Raw genomic sequence first — 19285 nt, forward strand, 5'->3', positions numbered from 1 at the left:
GGGAATACAAGGAATGTGATCATTAATGTACTTCTCTTACAACAGTTAATGACACTGTGCAGGCAGTAATGAGTGTGTGTCTGTCTTCCTTCCGGATCATGACCCTCACCTAAGTACAAAGTCTTGCACATGGGGGAAGAAAACTTACATTTGTCTTCCCTTATTTGCTTGGCCACAGTGCTAAGTGCTTTAAATATGTGATTTCATTTAATTCTGAATGTCATGCTACCTGGTAGACAATATCCCCTTTTTCTTAGCTGAAAAGAACAAGGCTCAGAGAGGTTTAAGTACAGCCATAGGCTGCATAACATTTCACTCAACAGGGGAACTGTATATATGACGTGGGTCCATGGAATTATACCAGATTTTTTTCTGTATCTTTTCTGTGTTTAGATACACAAATACCCTTGTGTTACAGTTGTCTACCGTATTCAGTGCAGTAACATGCTGTACGGGTTTGCAGCCTTGAAGCAATAGACTGTACTATATATACCTGAGGTGTGTAGTAGGCTATACCATCTAGGTTTTTGTAAGTAAATGCTAAGATACTCACACAATAACGGAATTGCTTGAGGAGGACACCTTTCCCAGAACTTACCCCTATCATTAAGCAATGCATAACTGTAATTCACCTAAAGTCCCATAGCTGGTGAGTAACAAATTGAGCATTCAAACCTATTTCAAAGTCAATGATCTCTCTACCTGTTATATGACATATAGAATATTCCAAATAAATGCTTGTTGATTCAGAAAGCTAAATTAGTTGAAAGCCAAATTATGGTATTTCTCTTTTTTGAGACAAGGTCTTGCTTTGTCACCAACGTTGGAGTGCAATGGTGCAATCATAGCTCACTGCAGCCTCCAGCTCCTGGGCTCAAGAAAAATTCTCCTACCTCAGCCTCCGGTGTAGAGCAGCTAGGTGCACAGGCACATGCCACCACGCCTGGCTAATTTTGTTTTTTTTGTAGAGATAGGGCCTAGCTATGTTGCCCAGACTAGTTTCAAATTCCTGGCCTCAAGCAAGCCCATCAACTCAGCCTCCCAAAGTGCAGGGAGTATATGTGTGAACCACTGCACATAGTTTCCAAATTTTGATTATAATAAGGTTTTTCATGAAACGCCATGGTCTAAAACCTTTAAAAAAAATTAACAGTAAAATTAGTGATACCCTTTTTTTCTTCCATGTTGTTTACTGATGTTTACTAAATAATCCGCAGGCTTCCTGAACACATGAAGCAATAAAATAGGCTCTAACATTTTTCTTCAACTAAAAAGCGGCAAGGTAAAAAAAATCACTATTAATTTTTGAAGTGTATTAGGAAAATTCCTGTGCATTCCCAACTCCATCATGAAGGATCTTAGATCTATTGGCGGAAAACTAGGTATGAAAATAATTATGCAAAATTGCCAGGTCACAATTTTGAAGCACTCTTCAATCTTGTTACATTTTGTGTTATATATTAATAATACTTAAACGTATGAAGAATTCAAAAGCATTGAAACTTTGAACATATAAAATCCCCTCAAATCCCTGCGTACACCTGTGTACCTTAGATTGCATATGTAATCTGTCAGCTCTGAATGAAAAAACTAAGATATCAAAATTAAGTTCAATGGGGTAGTTACAAAGTTGCCAAGAAGGTAATTCTAGCTAAGCAGAATATTTAAAACACCTGAGAGCTTATTTAATGTGATTTGATCTGCTCTGGTCCACAACGGAGCTTTGATTATATTCCCTTGTGTTTATTTTTTCAGGTGCTTTCCACCGCACATTTAAATCCTAATCCCATATTTTTAAACAATTAGTGCCTTTGAGATAAGAAACTAAAATGTTATTAAAATATAATTTTAATTTTTTATTTGAAGATACTTATAAAAGTTTAACTACACATACAATTCAACTTTTAAAAATTGATCCGACACAAATATTGATTAATCCAAAGGTGGTTTGCTGCAGTATTATTTGTAATAGAAGTGTAGGCTCATCGGTGGAGGCTTGAATTCCTCGGCTGAAGTTAATCCACATGATTAAATAATTACGAAGCTGTTAGACGGAGCTGCATCTCAGTGCACGTGGAACAGTTTCCATCTCAGAACGGGAGCACGGGGAAAACACGCCGAAGACTGAGTGCCGAACACCGACGCCCTCTGCGAGCCAAGGGGCAAGGAGACCCTTTCGCGGCTGTGCCTGTCTCAAAAGGGCTTGCGATTTTTAACACAAGCACCCGCTGGCTGCATAAGTTAAATGGATATCTTAAATGGAAACGTCTGAAAGAGCCTAGGAATACGCAGTTGGGTACCCAGCTCAGCACCCCGTCTCGGGACCTGCGGTCCCTCCCGCCCTCCGGCACCCGCACCCAGGAGCCCAGGCGGCCCTGCGCCCCCTGCTGGCAGGAGCCGGGCCTCACCCAGGAGTCGTCGACCCGGCGCCCTGGTTCCCCGTTCCGGCTCGCCACCGCAGGGTTGGCTGGAGCCGCGGGTCCCAGTGGCTCTGGGGACGCATGGCGCGGGGATGGGCTCCTCCTGGTCCCGCCCGCGCTTCCGTCCCTTCCATCCCTTCCTGCTCGCCTGTCCCGGGGCCAGGGCCCCAGTCAAGGCAGCGCGTCCCCTCGCTGGCGGGGGCGACTCCGCTCGCGGGGCGTTCATCAGGAGAGCGCAGCGCGGGAGGACGGGCCGAAGCGCGGGGACAGCCGGGACCCACTCACCTGAGGGCCCGGCCTGAGCCGCGCCCACCGCGTCCCCATTGGCTCAGGCCTCGGGCGACCCCGGCGAGCGTCTGGGGGGCGGGACCTGGATGGCGGCGACGCCGATTGGACGCACTATCGACCGCACCTGGCGCTGATTGGGCGGGCGCTTCCCGCCTTCCGCCGTTCGCCTGAGGCGCCGCGGCGGTCCCTGAGGCGCAGAGTTGCGACGCTCAGCGGTTTAGGGGGCGGCTCCACCGACACTACGTGGAGGCTTCCTTCCGCAGGCAGGTTGAGCAGAGTGCCTAGGTGGGCTTCCCCCACGGCGGGGCGCGGAGGGAGGGTGCGGCTTCGGCTTGGCCTTCCAAGCCGGCAGGCGACAAGCTTCCGACGGTTGATGCGGAGCCGTTGTGGAAGCTGCCGAGGGAGAGGGGGTGCGGCTCTGCGGCACTCGGCGGAGGGGAAGCCCCGAGGCTGGGCCAGGGCGTGGGCTGTGCAGAGTTCGCGGCGAGGGTGGCTCGCGCAGGCTCGAGGCTCCCCATCAGCACCTGCCTCGCCGGCCTCGGCCTCGGCCTCGGGGATGGGAAATGGGCGCTCGCAGCCGCCCACGCGCGTGGGCGACTCTGTCAAGGTGGCTGAGGCGCGGGGCGGTGCGCCTGGCGAGCGGGGAGCGGGCCGGGGGCTGCGCGCGTCGCTGGCCCGAGGAGGCTGAGGGGTGGGTGCGGGAGAAGCCGTGGCGCCGGGAGCCCTGGGGACCGCTGCTCGCCTGCCCCCGGGGCACCTGCAGGGGGGTTGGCGCTGCGGCCTGGGGCGTATCTCGGGTGTGTGTGCTTTGTTGGTTCGGGGGCGACCCTTGGAAAAAGGGGTCACTGTGCCGGCGGTGGGAGCAGGGACTTCGCCTTCAGCCTCGTTGTTGCCACTGCCAGTTCCGCTTAGGGAAGAAGGGAGTGCTCGCAAAACGTTCCCCCTGCTCCGCGCCGTCAGTCCCTTCCCCCCTCTTTCCCTCCCGCCGCCCCCACCTGCCGCCTCTCCTTGCGGCTGAGGCCGCCGCCCCCTTCGTGCAGCTGAGGCCGCCGCCCCCTTCGTGCAGCTGGGCCTGACCCGCCCTGGAGCGCTCGGTGTGCGACACGTGGCTCCACGTGCGGCCTCTTCTGGACTAGGCTCCAGGCTGGCCGAGCATCTGCGAATGCGGCAGCGTCTACTTTTTTTTCGTTTTGTTTTGTTTTGTTTTTTGAGACGGAGTCTCGCTCTATCACCCAGGCTGGAGTTTAGTGGTGCGATCTCGGGTCAGTGCAACCTCCGTCTCCCGGGTTCAAGCGATTCTCCTGCTTCAGCCTCCGGAGTAACTGGGACTACCTGGCGCGCCACCACACCCAGCTAATTTGGTATTTTTAGTAGAGAGACGGTTTCTCCATATTGGCCCAGCTAGTCTCGAACTCCTGACCTCAGGTGATCCACCTGCCTTGGCCTCCCAAAGTGCTGGGATTACAGGTGTGAGCCACCTCGCCTGGCCTATATTTTTATTTTAGTCATGATAGGAGGAGGAGGACGCCTTCTCTCCCCTTCATTCGCCTTTGATGTCTTTTTGGACACCTTAACTGTGTTGGTTGCCATGGCAGAGGGGACTTTGAATTATCCACTGCTGCTTGCATTCATTCAGCAATTTTTCCTTTGGGGGAAAATCTTTGCCTCCCCCATCTGCCAAATTGTTTTCTTTGTTGTTGTTTTTATCCGTAACCCCTTTATCTGCCTGCAGATACACAGTTATCTTCTTACTAGTTCTCCGTGTTGCTCGCTAACCAGTCCCCCAGTTCAGTAAACTGCGGCCCAAAGCCTGCTTGACAGGTAAGTCCATGCTTGTCTTGAAACATTATTATTCTGTTCTCGGTTTCCGCAGTCGTTCTGTTACATAGTAGTAGTTCCTAAAGATCCTTTAAATTGTTTCCTCATGAGGCTGGAAAAAATAAGTGTGTAACTTTTGTTTCTTTTTAGAGTTAGCCTTGTCTTTCATTTGCAAATGTTAACTTGTTTGATATTGTGGATAGTGCTGTGCTTTTGACTCTATTGTGGCCTGTATACATTCAGCTTTGAGGCGTGTGTGTGTGTAACCTGATTATTCAGTTTGCTTTCCTTGGTTTGTTTTTCCCCAACTGACTTCGTGCAAAAGTAGATTAGAAACTAAAACCATCGGCTGGGCGTGGTGGCTCACGCCTGTAATCCCAGCACTTTGGGAGGCCGAGGCGGGCGGATCACGAGGTCAGGAGATCAAGACCATCCTGGCTAACACGGTGAAACCCCGTCTCTACTAAAAATACAAAAAATTAGCCGGGCGAGGTGGCAGGCGCCTGTAGTCCCAGCTACAAGGGAGGCTGAGGCAGGAGAATGGCGTGAACCCCGGGGGGCGGAGCCTGCAGTGAGCCGAGATCGCGCCACTGCACTCCAGCCTGGGTGAAAGAGCGAGACTCCGTCTCAAAAAAAAAAAAAAAAAAAAGAAACTAAAACCATCTTGTTAGCTTTATGTGCCTCTTTGGCTGTACTTTTTTATGTGCTGTAATTAACGTCTCAGGGCACTTTGTAAAATACACTGTTTCAAATTGCTTTAGTTCTGAAAACAGATAAAGCATATGCTAATGGGCAAGCCTGCTTCAACAGTTGCTGGCCCTAGGGAGAGAGTATAAATGGAGCCCCCACAACATATTTTAAGTATTTAAAGTTTTAAATCAAGTTTTCAAATTGTAAAATAAAATAGGCTCAAATTTCACAAATACACTTTCACTGCATCAAAAATAGAAAAATACATGTATGGCTATTATTATTATTATTGAGACAGGGTCTTGCTCTGTCGCCGAGGTGGGAGTGCAGTAGCGTGAACATGGCTCACTGAAACCTGGACCTCCCACTTCAGCCTCCTGATTAGCTAGACCACAGCTGCGAGCCACCAGGCCAGGCTTTTATTTTTGTAGAAATAGGATCTCACCATGTTGTCCATGCTGGTCTGGAGCTCGTGGGCTTGAGCAGTCCTCTTGCCTGGGCCTCCCACAGTGCTAGCCACCAGCATTACAGGCATAAGCCACCAGCCAAGGCTATTATTTTTATGACTGAATCCTGAAAAGTACCAAAGATAACTGAATGCATTTATTATGGATAGCTGATGATGGACTGGTAATCTTTGAATAAGTGATAAAATACATAATTCATAAGTTACTACATATAGTTCATTTTTATTTTAAAAATCATGTTATAATGAAGACGTTTACTGACTTACTATTGACAGCCATGATCTAAGGGTTAAAACTGTAATTACTCAATGTGTTATACTCAAAATGTATCAAATTTGGGTTTATATCACAAACATAAAATAGGTGTAAAAAGTATTTTTCTTTAAAAAATTCTTAAATATTAAAATTATCATAGAATTGTAATTAATGAATAGTTTCCTTAAAAATATTTTAATAACACTGGAATTGCTTATTTTTGAATAATTACCATATTAAATATAACAATACATTTATTCACTATTTTAGTGTTTGCTTACTGTCTAATGTAAAGAGTCCATATCATGTTCACGTAGTTTATGTCTAGATCCACATATATATTAATATGGATTGCTTACTACTACAGAATGTTCCTCAGCCACCATGTGCTACTGTTGCAAACACTGTGCACTAATTTGCTGGTATTTCTAGAGTCACAAATTGGAATAAAAAGAGAAGGAAGAAGATGGGCATTTGGCACTGTTAAGTAATATCTCGTCATGCAAGAATCAGCTGTATTCTTGCTTTGCAGGGGAAGGATTTGACAACATCTCTTTTCTCTTACCTAAGCACTTGCTCACATGCTATCTTTGTTCTGAAGCAGAGACTAAAATATTAGCATTAGCACAATCTGAAACCTTCTCTATTCAATTATGGCTTCACACTCCCCGACTTCTTCAAGCATTTTTTTTATTATGGAAAATTCAGACACACATAAAGTAAGCAGAATAGTGTAATTAATTGCAGTCCTCTTCTTTCATAGGCATAGGCAAAGGAAGTCCAGGGGCCTGAAGGATAGAGTTATGAGAATGAATAATGCGTTCATGGTTATAGACTTTCTGGGGGTAGGGCTGAGTCCTGGATTTTGAGCTAATAGAGATGCCTGTGTGCTCCGTAATAAGAGATAGTGAGAAAGAGATTGCACTATATAGAGCGCATAGCAGGGGCCTCTTTTGCTCTGTCCTAATGGTTGTGGTGATTGAAAGGGTATATATGAGTGTATGTTGAACCTTAGGAAACAGAATTCAGTTAATTTAATCCATTGTATTCTCAGTCTAGACACCATGCTTTACTACGCTCCTCTAAATAAAAAATTAAACAATCAAAATTCTCTTTTTTTTTTTTGTCTTTTGGTCCATTTTATTCCCTATCCCTAGGGTTATTTTCCTTACCTGTGCAAATCATCCAATGTTCATATGCCCAGTATTTGTATCCTTCTTTAATAAAGTATCCTCTGGTCTTACACAGATACACACATATCAATAACAGTGCATATAAGCCTTTATTAAGTATACTTTAGATTTTACTTAAAGAATCTCTATTATCTCATTCTGCATTTTTTATGCTTTATATTGTGTTTGAGATGCACCGTATTCTGAGATACAGATCTTCTTCATTATATTCAGCTACTGAATTCAGTTGCATCACTCACCACATGTCATGTTTACCTCCTCACCCAGCACACTGACAGAGGCAGTTTCAGTTTCTTGATATTAGAAGAAATGCTTCAGTAAATATTTGTATATTCTCTTTGTGCTTTTGAGTTTCTTTAAAGTGTAAAATTAGAAGTGGAACTACTGCGTCATATGGTATTCAAGTTTACATTTTTACCCAATGCTATCAAACTCTTTTTCAAAGTGCAGTTATTTACTTCCCACCAGGAGTACATACATGATTTCCAATTTCCTTTATTCCCACTGTGACTTGGTAGTATCAGTTTCTTTAGTTTTTGCCGATCTGGTGGATGGTGGAGAGGGGACTGGTTATTGTTTTACTAGCATTCAGATTACTATGGAGGTAGCATTTTCATTTCTTTATTAGGCAGTTAAGTTTTATTTTCTGAATGACCTCTTCTTTTCTGTTTTTGCTGTTGAGTTATTGCTTTTTTTCTCCTTGATTTGTTAAGTTCGTCATGATAATTCTTTTTATGTTAATCCTTAGTCTCTTATTCCATTGCAAATGTCTCCCTAGTATGCTGCCTCTCTTTTACAGTGATGCACAAAAAGTTAAAATCTATTACTTTTTATGTTTTGAGCGTTTTGTTTTAAATTCTTTCCTGTTGGAACATCTTAGTGATAGCCTTGATATTTTCTGCTAATAGTTTTTAAACATTTACTTTTTACATTCATGTAGTTAATTTATCTAGACCTTATTTTTTTTACGGCAAAATAGATTTCTAATGTTATTTTTTCCACATGCCAAGTCACTTTTCCCAGACCACTTATTGACCAGTTTACCTTTCCCCTGATTTGCAAAACCATCTGACTCAAATATGAACTTCCAGTATGTGCTTGAGTATGCATTTGAATTCTGTTTTGTTTTATTGATCCATTTGTTTTCCATTCTTAATACTTCACTGTTTATAGTTATTTCTTGTGACTTTGTAACATGTTTTAATATCAAATAAGGTGATTTTTCTTCTCTAATATTTTAAAAGTTATTTTAGTATTAGAGCAGCATTATTCCTCCATATATATTTTAAAAGAATTAGCCAGATCTCTCAAATTATTATTTTGTGGTTTTTACTGGAATTGCTTTGGAGTTTAGCAATTCAGATATTTATTTTAGTGAAGCATTGATGGTTTTATAATGTTAAGTCCTTCCATTAATGAATAGGAACAACTGCATGTATTCATATCTCTTGTTAAGATCTTTTTGTTAGATTTATTCATTTTAGTTATCTATATTAAAAAATTCAATTGTCTGATTATTGCTAATATAAAAAGGAACACCGTAGATATTTATGCTGAGCCTTGATGGAATCTCTCAAAGGTCCTCTGATAAACAGCATTCCTCTTTCTTCCTGGGTTCTGACTGAGTAGGAAAAGAAACGTAACCTTCATTAGTCCTATATTGGCTATGTTCATGGGTGTTAGTTTAGGTTGTTGGCCTAGTGAATTTGCTAATACTGAGCTCCAGAATTAAGCAAACTTACTGCCCGAGGCACTGCAAGGTAATTGAGTTAGACCTTTCCAGCCCTGCATTTTTCACCTTCCACCCTGGAAGAGAAAGCTTACTGTATTGACTCCAGAGAAAAAGGACAGAGCAAAATGTTGACTTTCTCACAGGGGCAGAGCTTCCAGAAGGAACAAAACTGAAAACAACATGAAACCCCTCTTTCAGTTTTCATGTAAACAAAAGAGTGGAGCTGAGCTGAGCCTGGCTCATTTTCCTTCCCAAGTTTACCAATCAAATACTTCCAGGTCCTCAGTGGTGATGTAAATTAAAGGAATCGAGAGAGGCCGATAGTATACTCAGCCTTTCTCACGGAAGCTGGGAGTAGGGAAAAGGTACTTCTCTAACATTTCCTAGCTTTTTGTTCACTTAATTATTAACCTGTTTTCTGGAGGAGATTTATCTGGATGGTTCTTTTCCTTTCTTCATAAGGCCGTTACCTTCTTTTGGGTATTCTCTTTGGATTGTGGAAGAACTTTAGATGTTGACCCTGGAAGAAGATTGTACTTTGGGCTAGAACAGAAAATTAAAATCTAATGCCACTCTATATCTGAGGCAGAAATGTCATTGTTTATTTTACTTCCCATTCCAAATTATCTCTAGATAGATGGTAGAGCCTTTGATGTACTATACTGAACAAAGGTATTTGGCAATACATAAAGATGTTTCAGCAGTAAAATGCCAACAAATTTGAATATAAAGATTTTCTGTTTTGAACATCTCAGGGAACATTAAGGTTGCAAGATTAAAACCCTTTACAAGTTAAAGATCAAGGACTGAAAGATTTAAATGTCCAGAATCCTTTTTTTGTGCTTCTGAATTTAAAAGTCTAAAGGCCAAAATTTTTAACTTAAAGTCCCAAATACACATTCTCAACAAATCTCATTATGTTCAAGTGCAGGCAGATTCTTTGGTGGAGTTGGAGTTCATTCATCAGCTGTAGCTTCAGCTGTCTTCCATGGAAAGGAAGTACCAGTCATACGTTCTCAGAAACCGTTCAATGCCAAAGTTCTGGTATATATTATCTTTTAAAGCATTCAAAAATTAGTAGGACATTATGCTTAGCACATTACTGGACCTGTTTCAACATAGAAAAATTGCCAATGCTTGGTCCTTGGTGCAGTAATTTCAGAAAATAAAAAATTTCTATTACCTAGTACTTAGCACTACCAAAGATCGATTCAGCAGTCTCAGCGGTATGGGGGCAGGGGAAGAGAGTAGCTCGAGATGATGGTTCTTCTTTTCTTAAAACTTTCCAGTAGACCAATCTCTGTCAGTTATCCAGAATCTGACTTGTTTCACTTTAATTGAAGTGGAGAAAATATTTCAGCAAGAGGCTAATTTTGGCACTACATTTGAGGAAAATTTCTAGAATTATGTCACCCTGTAATGGCATTGCTGCCTTATGTGTAGGCGTAACCCAGGCTGCCCTGGTTACTAGCTCTTATATGACATGTTTTCCTTCCCCACCCAGTACATTCAAAACCTCAACTTTTATTTCTTCTTTGAATCCCATGTTTTTGGCATTCCAATATTGAATTAAGTTTGGGCTTTATGTAGTGACTGTTATGGGTTGAATTGTGTTCCCCTAAAAAGATATGTGAGATTCTAATTCCCAGTATCTCAGAATGTGACCTTTTCTGGAAATAGGGTCTTTTGCATTTAGCCAAGTTAAGTTATAAACTTATTAAGTTATTTAAGTTATTAGGGTGGGCCCTAATCCAATATATATTTATAAAAAGGGGAAATTTGGATACAGATATGCATAGAAGACAATGTGAAAAGTAAAAGGAAGAATACCATGTGATAAAGGAGGCAGAGACTGGATTTATGCTGCCACAAGTCAAGGAATGTCGGCAGCTACCAGAAGCTTAAAGATCCTTCTTCTAGCACTTTCAGAGGGAGTATGATCCTACTGACCCCTTTGTTTCAAACGTCTTGCCTCCACACTGAGATAATTTCTGCTGTTCTAAGCCATCCAGTTTGTGGCACTTTGTTAAGGCAACCCTAGGAAATTAATACAGTAAGAGTCCACACATAGCTGTGAGCAAACATTTTTCTTGTTGTTACAGAGGCAGTTGGCACAATTCCATCCCTTACGGAATTTCTCCGATTTATGAAACCTGTCTTACAGGAGAAGGTTCCTCCTCCAATCCATATTTGTTTTGGCTGCAGACTGTCTCCTAGCAGATTCCTGAATGGAAGCTGCTTTTGTTGCTTCTGAAGTTTGTTTCCTTAATACTAGGAGGTGGGATTAGGAAGAATTCTGAGCCTATAGACAAACATAAATTCAGAGCTGTTATTTCCACAGTTCTCTGTAAGGTTTTGACAAACTAGTGAGGTTTTAAAGCAGGCAGTATTGTTGTGCTTCACTTAATCTAAATGAACACTCATGAACTTGTGGTTTTCTTAAAAAAAGAAATCTAACAGATTGATAATAAATTATAGTACCTACATGCATTTGGGAGAAGTAGTAGTCCCAGTAATCCTCTGTTTGATGAAGAAATCTTACCTGTATTTAAAACATTTAGGAATCAAAGATGTCAATTATAACCTTGTTACCAGGGCAATACATTAACAAGTGAGGCAACTGGTCAGAGTTATAGACTCTTTTGAAGGTGGAAGGTCAGAGGCTATGACATTAAATAGGCTGTGGTGCCAAAATAGGACCCTTTTATTCAGTTCATATTTCCAAGAGTATGTTTACATTAATTGATAACCAAATAACTTAGTAACAGTTGTGAATATTCACACAAGTGAATAATGTACAAGAGAAAAATATTTTCATCTGTATGGCCTGCCTTGTTCTCTCAATGATGTTTTCCCACAGAGTTCTTTCTTTTGTTAAATCCTATGCTCGTGGATTGAGAAAATCAATAGGTTATTTTAAGTTCTGGGCTACATGTGCAAGATGTGCAGGTTTGTTGCATAGGAAGATGTGTGTCATGGTGGTTCGCTGCACCTATCAACCTGTAAGTATTAAACTCAGCATGCATTAGCTGTTTTTCCTGATGCTCTCCTTCCTGCCGCCCCACCAGGCCCGTGTGTGTTGTTCCCCTCCTTGTATCCATGTGTTCTCATTGAACAAGTGTTTCTAATTTTAAGGTTGTCCGACTTATCAGTTGTCTTTTATGGTTAGAGCTTTTTATAATCTTGCTTATTGCTTATTGCATGGTCATGAAGATGTTCTAGAAACTTAATTGTTTTTAATTTTCATTCCACCTGGAAATGGTGTTTGCATATGGTATGAGATGGTTGGTATGAAGTAGTGAGGTTTTGTTGTATTTCTTATGAACATCCAGTTGAGCAGTATAGATTAATTGAAAAGATTATCTTACCCTTTCCTTACTGTTTTGTGTTCTACCTTGATCATAAATCAAGTCATATGTATAGGTCTGTTTCTGGATTCTCTTTTCAGTTCCATCTGTGTTGGACTTTTATGGTAAATCCAACAGTAATATAGTTTTATTAGCTTTCTTTTGTTTGTGTGGTAGCTATCTTTTCTTTTTATTTCCAACTGTTCGATAGCCCTTTATTTAAGGTATATCTCTTAAAATATAATATTTTTGGACAGCATATAGTTTTAAAAATTATTAACCTACCCGACAATCCAACTTTTTAATTTTTGTGAGTACATAGTAGGTGTCAATAGAGTACATGAGATGTTTTGATACAGGCATGCAATGTTAAATGAGCACATTATGGAAAATGGAGTATCCGTCCTTCAAGCACTGATCCTTTGAGGACAATCTGACTTTTAATTGGAGCTGTAGGGGCAAAACTTTACCTGTTCCCATTTAGAGTTAAATTGACATAGATCAACTGGAGAAAAGCACACAAATTTCTTTAATACAAGTTTTACATGACACAGGATCTCTCATAAGAACATGAAGACCCAAAGAAGTAGTTAGGGTCAGTTATATATTGAATTGGACAAAGAATAGTAAGTTGTGAAATAAGGCAAAGAGGCTTTAGGCTAGGGTAGTTAATTGGGTGGAGAAATGACTAGGAAGATAAGGGTTGGTTTAACAAAGTTTGGTTGTACAGGTTTTCTTGATTTTAACTTCCCCTCCTTGATTATAAGATTACTTCCCTTTTGGTACAGGGAGGACATCTTTCGCATGGGAATTCCATTTCCTGCTTTTAGGAAACAATGAAGGTGGGAGTGATCTTGTACCTGCTGTTTTTTGTTAAGTGCCCTTAATTTAAAATAGTCGATATGTCAGAGCAGCATATTGGGAGGGTAACATATTCTTACTTCTTCAGAGTATTTAATATATTTTACTTTCAATGTAATTACTGATATGTAACTTTTAATCTGTCACCTTACTTTGTGTTTCCTGTTTTTCTTTCTTGTTCTGGGTCTCTTTCTCTTTCTCTCTCTCTGGATTGATTAAAATGAAAACATTACAGCCTCCCTCCCCCACTTAGCTTAGTAGTTGTGTATTCTTTCACTACTCATTTAGTGGTTACCTTGGAAATGATGACATGCATTCTTTTTGTTTATTTTAGAGACAGAGTCTCCCTCTCTTGCCCAGGCTAGAGTACAGTGTTGTGGTCATAGCTCACTGTAACCTTCAACTTCTAGGCTCAAGCAATTTCTCACCCCAGTCTCCAGAGTAGCTGGGATTACAGGCACACACCACCATACCCAGCTAATTAAAAAAAATTTTTTTTTGTAGACATGGAGTCTTGTAACATACAATATTTTTAAAAAACATTTCCATAATTATTAAAATGAGATGGTAAAAAACATAATCATCAGACTTTATTATTTATAAATGAATAATACTCTCAGGCACATGGTTCCTCTCAGAATGACCTTTAGTACTTGGTTCCAAAAAAGACAAGCAAATAATTATGCATATTCTACAAAACAAAATAGGGATACAGAGCTTTGAGGATGACTACAGCAATGATTTGCATTTTCTTGACCAAAATAATGTTAGTTCCTTAGGTGTTCATGGCAGGGAGAATCAATGACCTTTATCTTTGGTCCTTGTCAGAAACACACAAGATAGGATTGTTTGAAGTGATTTAATCTATTTTTGGTCCTGTTTTCATTAGCATGGAATCTCTCTTTAGAACCTGGTGGATACTTTCTATTAGCCATATTGCAATATATTAATTTGTGGCAGTTATTTGTATTTGCATCCCATGGTCTTTAAGGACCCAGATAACTTTGGGAAAATGAGGTCCTCACCTTAATTTCAGCATTCAACCAGAAACTGGGGGTTCTTTCTTTCCTGAACACTCTTGTGGACATATTAAATGTACTTGAGTTATCTTTTCCTCACTCCTTTCCTTGCATATTTTGATCCTGTTCATTGTTAGTATATCTGCCTATTCCTCCTTTCTTGAATATTAATAGCCCAAATTTCATTTACACATTAATTCAAGAGTTTTTTTTTCCTTGTTCTCAAAGGTGGAACAATTATAGCAGGGAATCACTGGAAAGGGAGATCCAGGTTATTGTTTTACTAACTAGCTTTGTGACCTTTTGGCAGGATATTTGACATTAAGTAATCTATAAAAAAGGAAGAGCTTGACTAAATAATCTTCAGGCTTTTCTCTAGAAACTTCTTTGATCATATTCAAATGTGTAATTTAATAAATAGGTAAGTGTTTAGTGAGGAAGTTAAACAATATTGCCTGTGGTATAAATAACAAATGCATATTTATGTGTGTAAGATATTTAAACTGTTAAACACATGAAACAGATTGTGAGATACAGAAAATATATGCTTTCTTTTATAGGTGTTTATTTTGTCTTGCTTTTTTTTTTTTTTTTTTAAATGAAGTCAAAATGCCAATGAGACCAGATCTCCAGGTATGTAGTCCTAGACCAAAAGTAAGTATTTTAATTCTGAAAATCACTTTTTGTTTACTTATAGGTATTCAGTGCTATGTTTTTAGCAGTGACAAAGCTTACATGTTTTTATGAAATGGTCAAGAATAGTTTAAATAAAGTGTTCTTTCATGTATTCAGTAGATGTTTGCAAAAGCTGTATTAAGAATATTTATAAAGTATTAAAATGCTGATTCTTTATACCTGCCTTTTACATTGAAAAGAATTATGCGCTGATTTATGCATAATTTATGCTTGGATATTTTTGTATTAAGTTTTAGAGATTAAGATATTGTGTATTTAGGTAAAGTGTAAGTGTTAATAATCTATTCAACATGTATGCAGTTCACAGCCAAACCTGTTTAGTGATCAGTTGTAGTATGAACATTTGTTATTAATGAAGTTGTACTTTAAGAGCAAGATGACAGATTTTATTAATGTTATAAATATTATATAATGGTAATGCTTAAGTTATGTTAGTTGGCATAATTTCTAAAAGGTGCTTTTACCCGTCTGTATGTATTTTTTTCTTTACTAGTTAAACCCTGTTAAGAGATTAGTAGTCAGGTATGCTAGGCTTTTATTCATGGTTTAAGTATTCGTTACTTTAAAGCTTTTTTGCTTTTTTCATCAAGTTTCTGTTGAGGTTGACATAAAGGTGACCTTAGCAACAAAAGATATGAATTGGAAATATTAGTAAAATATTTTTTTCTAATCAGTCTTATTATCAAAGAAATGTAATTTCTAATTCAGTTGTTCCAAATTTAATAGTGGCCATATTTTTAAAAAATAAGTGAATTAATATTTTATGAGTTCATTTGAGAGTTTTCATGTGAAAACAGTTCTCAAATTACTAGATTGCATAAGGTAATTTTGGTTTTGATACAGCATGTGCCATTAAATATATTTCTCTAGCAGTTGGAAAAATGCATTGATGATGCTTTAAGAAAAAATGATTTCAAACCTTTGAAAACACTTTTACAAATTGATATTTGTGAAGATGTGAAGATTAAATGCAGCAAACAGTTTTTCCACAAGGTGGACAACCTTATATGCAGGGTAAATATTCATTTTTGCTCAATGATTGTTACAATTATTAGATAGAACTCTAGTTTTAGAACGAAGTACTCCATTAGAAAAAAAATGAATAGGCTTGGGCAAGCTCAGTTATAATTACATAAATAAATGCTTATTTCACCATTTGCTTATTATTGTTTGTTTGTTTGAGGAATCTCAACACACTGGAATGTCATTTCCCAAATAAAATATACAAAAATATGTGTTCACATGGGCTTTACTATTAACTGTGACCAAAACTGGGGAAAAAATACTTTAGCTCTTAGAAGTTTAAACAAGTTGATAGATTTTTAAAAAAACCTATCAGTGTATACTTGATGTTACATAGACAATGCCTACTTCTGTCAAAACTAAAACATAGAAAAATCACCCCAAACTTTGAATTTAATTGATCATATTTAAGGCATTTTCATACATGAGAAAAGGTGATTATTGATAATCCCCCCACCCCAGTATCTGAGATTCATTATGAATCCAAGAAATTGAATAAAAATTTCTTGTTTCTGTTAGTTAAATACATGGAGCTTTTTAGAATGGAAAGTTGCTGATTCATTGTATCATGGTATAAAGTTTCTTGGATTTATACAGATTTCCATTTTTGTCCTGAGTTTGTCATTCCCTGACTGTATGGCTTTGGGCAGGTCGCATTCTTAAACCACATTTTCATCTGTTGCAATATAGAGATGATTAAAATGACCATCTTTCAGGATTTGTGAAGATTAAAATATGTGTGTAACACTCCTTGTACAATGTCTATTTCATACTGTTTTGTGTTTACAGAAATTTTAATGTATACCTTTTATTTCAGGAACTTAATAAAGAGGATACCCACAATGTTTCAGCCATTTTGGTTTCTCTTGGAAGATGTGGCAAAAATATCAGTGTATTGGGGCAAGCTGGACTTCTAACAATGATAAAACAAGGACTAATACAAAAGATAAGTATAGAATATGTAACATATTCATGTGAATGAAATAAAAGATATGCTTTCTAATAAGAAATTATCCAAATTGTTGAAAATATAGGAACTTTATGTACAATGTTGGGAATAAAACATTTCTATAGCTTGTGATATATGTTACAAATATAAAGATCACAAGAAAACTGTACAGACTCCTTGATAATCATGTGAGTTTAAGCTCCCTAAGGCCTTTACTTGCTTTACTGTCTCTTTAACTCTTCTTATTATCTAACTTCATTTTTTGTTTTTATATTGTTTGTCTCCCATGCTAGGATGTAGGATATTGATTTTTGTCTCTTTTGTTCATTGCTACATTATTGGCACCTAGAATAGTATCTGAGATGTATGTACTCAAATATCTGAATTAAGGTAAAATAATATGAAAACTTTTCATATAGTAACAATATCAAAATGGTCTAAATTGTGATAATTTACTTCCTTCTATTATAATAAATGTACCCTAACTAGAAATTTGAAGGGGAAATAAGGATCTTCTACATGGAATCAAAATTAACTTCATCTATTCCCATTTTAAACAATGGGAAAAGATAGTTTAAAAAAAAGACAAGGAGGATCCTTAAAAACTTGAATTTATTTTGATACAACACTAAAATTTTAATTTTGATGTGTCTTTATTCCTAGGTTTACTGTTTATGCAAAGATAGATAAGTACATTCTTAAAATTATTAAAATGGAACTCAAAGTAATAAGTTCATTCCTTTTTTTTTTTTTTTTACATGGTTGCCTGGTTTGAAAAATCCAAGGAGATTATTCAGAGTCAAGGAAATTCAAAAGATGAAGCTGTTCTAAATATGATAGAAGACTTAGTTGATCTTCTGCTGGTAAAAATCACGTTGATTACACTGATGTTTATAAAGCATGTGTTTATTTAAAAAACAATTTGTGTTCTGTGTGCCCTGAGCCTAAAAGTCACTAACAGATTGGTTGGTGACTTGGTTGGATTGGTCTGTTCAGATTGTATAAAGCATTTATTCTGGTAAATGTAATTAAATGGTTAGTTAATAAAAAGTAATTATGCTATGAGTTAAAATGTAATCTGTCATTTCAATACCATTTGTAATGGTTTATAATATTGTAGTGGTTTGTAATATATAGTAACTTGTAAATTAAATGTTATTCACTTTTTTTCAGGTCATACATGATGTCAGTGATGAAGGTATAATACTTATTTTCTATTGGAACAATAAATTACTGTTAGAGTTTTAGTATAATTTTACAATTCTCATTGTATTGTCCTAGTATTAAGAACTCATTATCTGATTCAAGGATCAACAAACTTTTACTGTAAAGGGCTAGATAGTAAATATTTTAGACTTTGTAGTCCAAGAGAAAAACAATTAAGAATATTATGTAGGTACTTGTATAACAAGAAAGAAAAACAAATTTCTACAAATAATTTATTGATGCCATTGAAAATATAGTTGTACAATTTTTTTGTAATATAGATCTACTAATAATGAAACTTGCATTCTTTTTGTGAGAGAATAACATTTCATTTAATTACGGTTCAGAGTGTTCTGTTTTCAAAATTGATTGTAAATGTTCATTTGTTAATCCCTATCTATAATGAGGTTTTATGTATGTCACATTAGAAAATGGCTTTTCATGCAGACAATGCCAAATACTGATATCAGTGCATAAGCATGCTTTTAATTGAGCGTGTTCATCACTTGAAAGGCATTAATAGAATTGTTAGGTTCTTAACATTTGCATTTTAGAATGTCATTGCATTGCAATTAATCACTTCCAATTGAAGGTTATGTGGAAGCTTCCCAGTTGCACAATTAAATGGATTTTGAAATGTGGAAATTTCCTTTGTACTTACAACAAAGCCCAAAAACACTGCTAGACCTGTAGTTGGAGTTTGGAAAAAATATATTCCCTGCAAATTTGTGTGGAAATGGAGATGTTGCTTCCTGTTTTAACCTTTGACAGTCTGTGAAGTGTATAAAGCAGCATAGCATTACTTGCCTTTCAGATCACCTTAGTTATCAGAATGACTTCACTGCAGTGTTAAGTTCATGATGCAAGCATTATTTTGTCTTGTAATTTTGTGCCAAATTCATTTAGAAACATTGTCAACTCTGCAGCCAGTGCTAATTACCAGAGCCATTCAGTATTCAGCAATAAAGGTTGAGGACAGTTCTTGTTCAGAAAAATTTCAGTCTTGGTGCTGGATATCAAAAAGTCACAATAAAACCCCACTGCCATTGGACTGCTGTGTGGTAGGGAAAGTCCGAATACTCAGCTTCTGCTTCTGACAAAAATTCAAATAACTGACCATGGCTAAGCTGATGAGAGTGAATGATGTTCACCTTTGACACCACTGTTTTAATAAAACATGATAGATTCAAATAGTTTTCACAGAGCACTTGCTGGTGAGTAATACAGTCATGCAAAAACAGGCGGTGAGTTGCATTTAGTTTGTGGGCCATAGTTTGCCAACCTTTGATCTAATGGAACAAATTTTCAATAGTAAACTGAG

At 38.3% G+C, this 19285-nt stretch overlaps 1 protein-coding gene and 1 long non-coding RNA gene across 5 annotated transcripts in view; one reads left to right on the forward strand and one right to left on the reverse strand.

The window, feature by feature from the left end:
• The first annotated feature begins 2963 nt into the window (after positions 1 to 2963).
• LOC116463381 (synaptonemal complex protein 2) overlaps positions 2964 to 19285 on the forward strand; it is a 100596-nt gene continuing 84274 nt past the window's right edge. For 2 of the 4 annotated variants that reach the window (XR_009212035.1, XM_032146464.2), the window contains exons 1-5: positions 14527 to 14723; positions 15657 to 15800; positions 16627 to 16755; positions 17517 to 17621; positions 17932 to 17956. Coding sequence is in view for 1 of the 4 variants with exons in the window: in XM_032146464.2 (XP_032002355.1) it covers positions 14700 to 14723; positions 15657 to 15800; positions 16627 to 16755; positions 17517 to 17621; positions 17932 to 17956 (427 nt within the window). In the remaining 3 variants the exon portion in view is untranslated. The other 2 variants (XR_009212036.1, XR_009212037.1) reach the window with 2 other exon arrangements.
• On the reverse strand, positions 10834 to 13582 carry LOC131382506 (uncharacterized). Its single transcript, XR_009212038.1, has 3 exons — positions 13219 to 13582; positions 11349 to 11400; positions 10834 to 11165 (listed from the first exon to the last, which is right to left on the reverse strand). It is a non-coding gene; the product is annotated as an uncharacterized LOC131382506 (long non-coding RNA).

This window comes from Hylobates moloch, unplaced genomic scaffold, assembly GCF_009828535.3.
Source record: "Hylobates moloch isolate HMO894 unplaced genomic scaffold, HMol_V3 SCAFFOLD_34, whole genome shotgun sequence".
Classification (NCBI taxonomy): Eukaryota; Metazoa; Chordata; class Mammalia; order Primates; family Hylobatidae; genus Hylobates; species Hylobates moloch.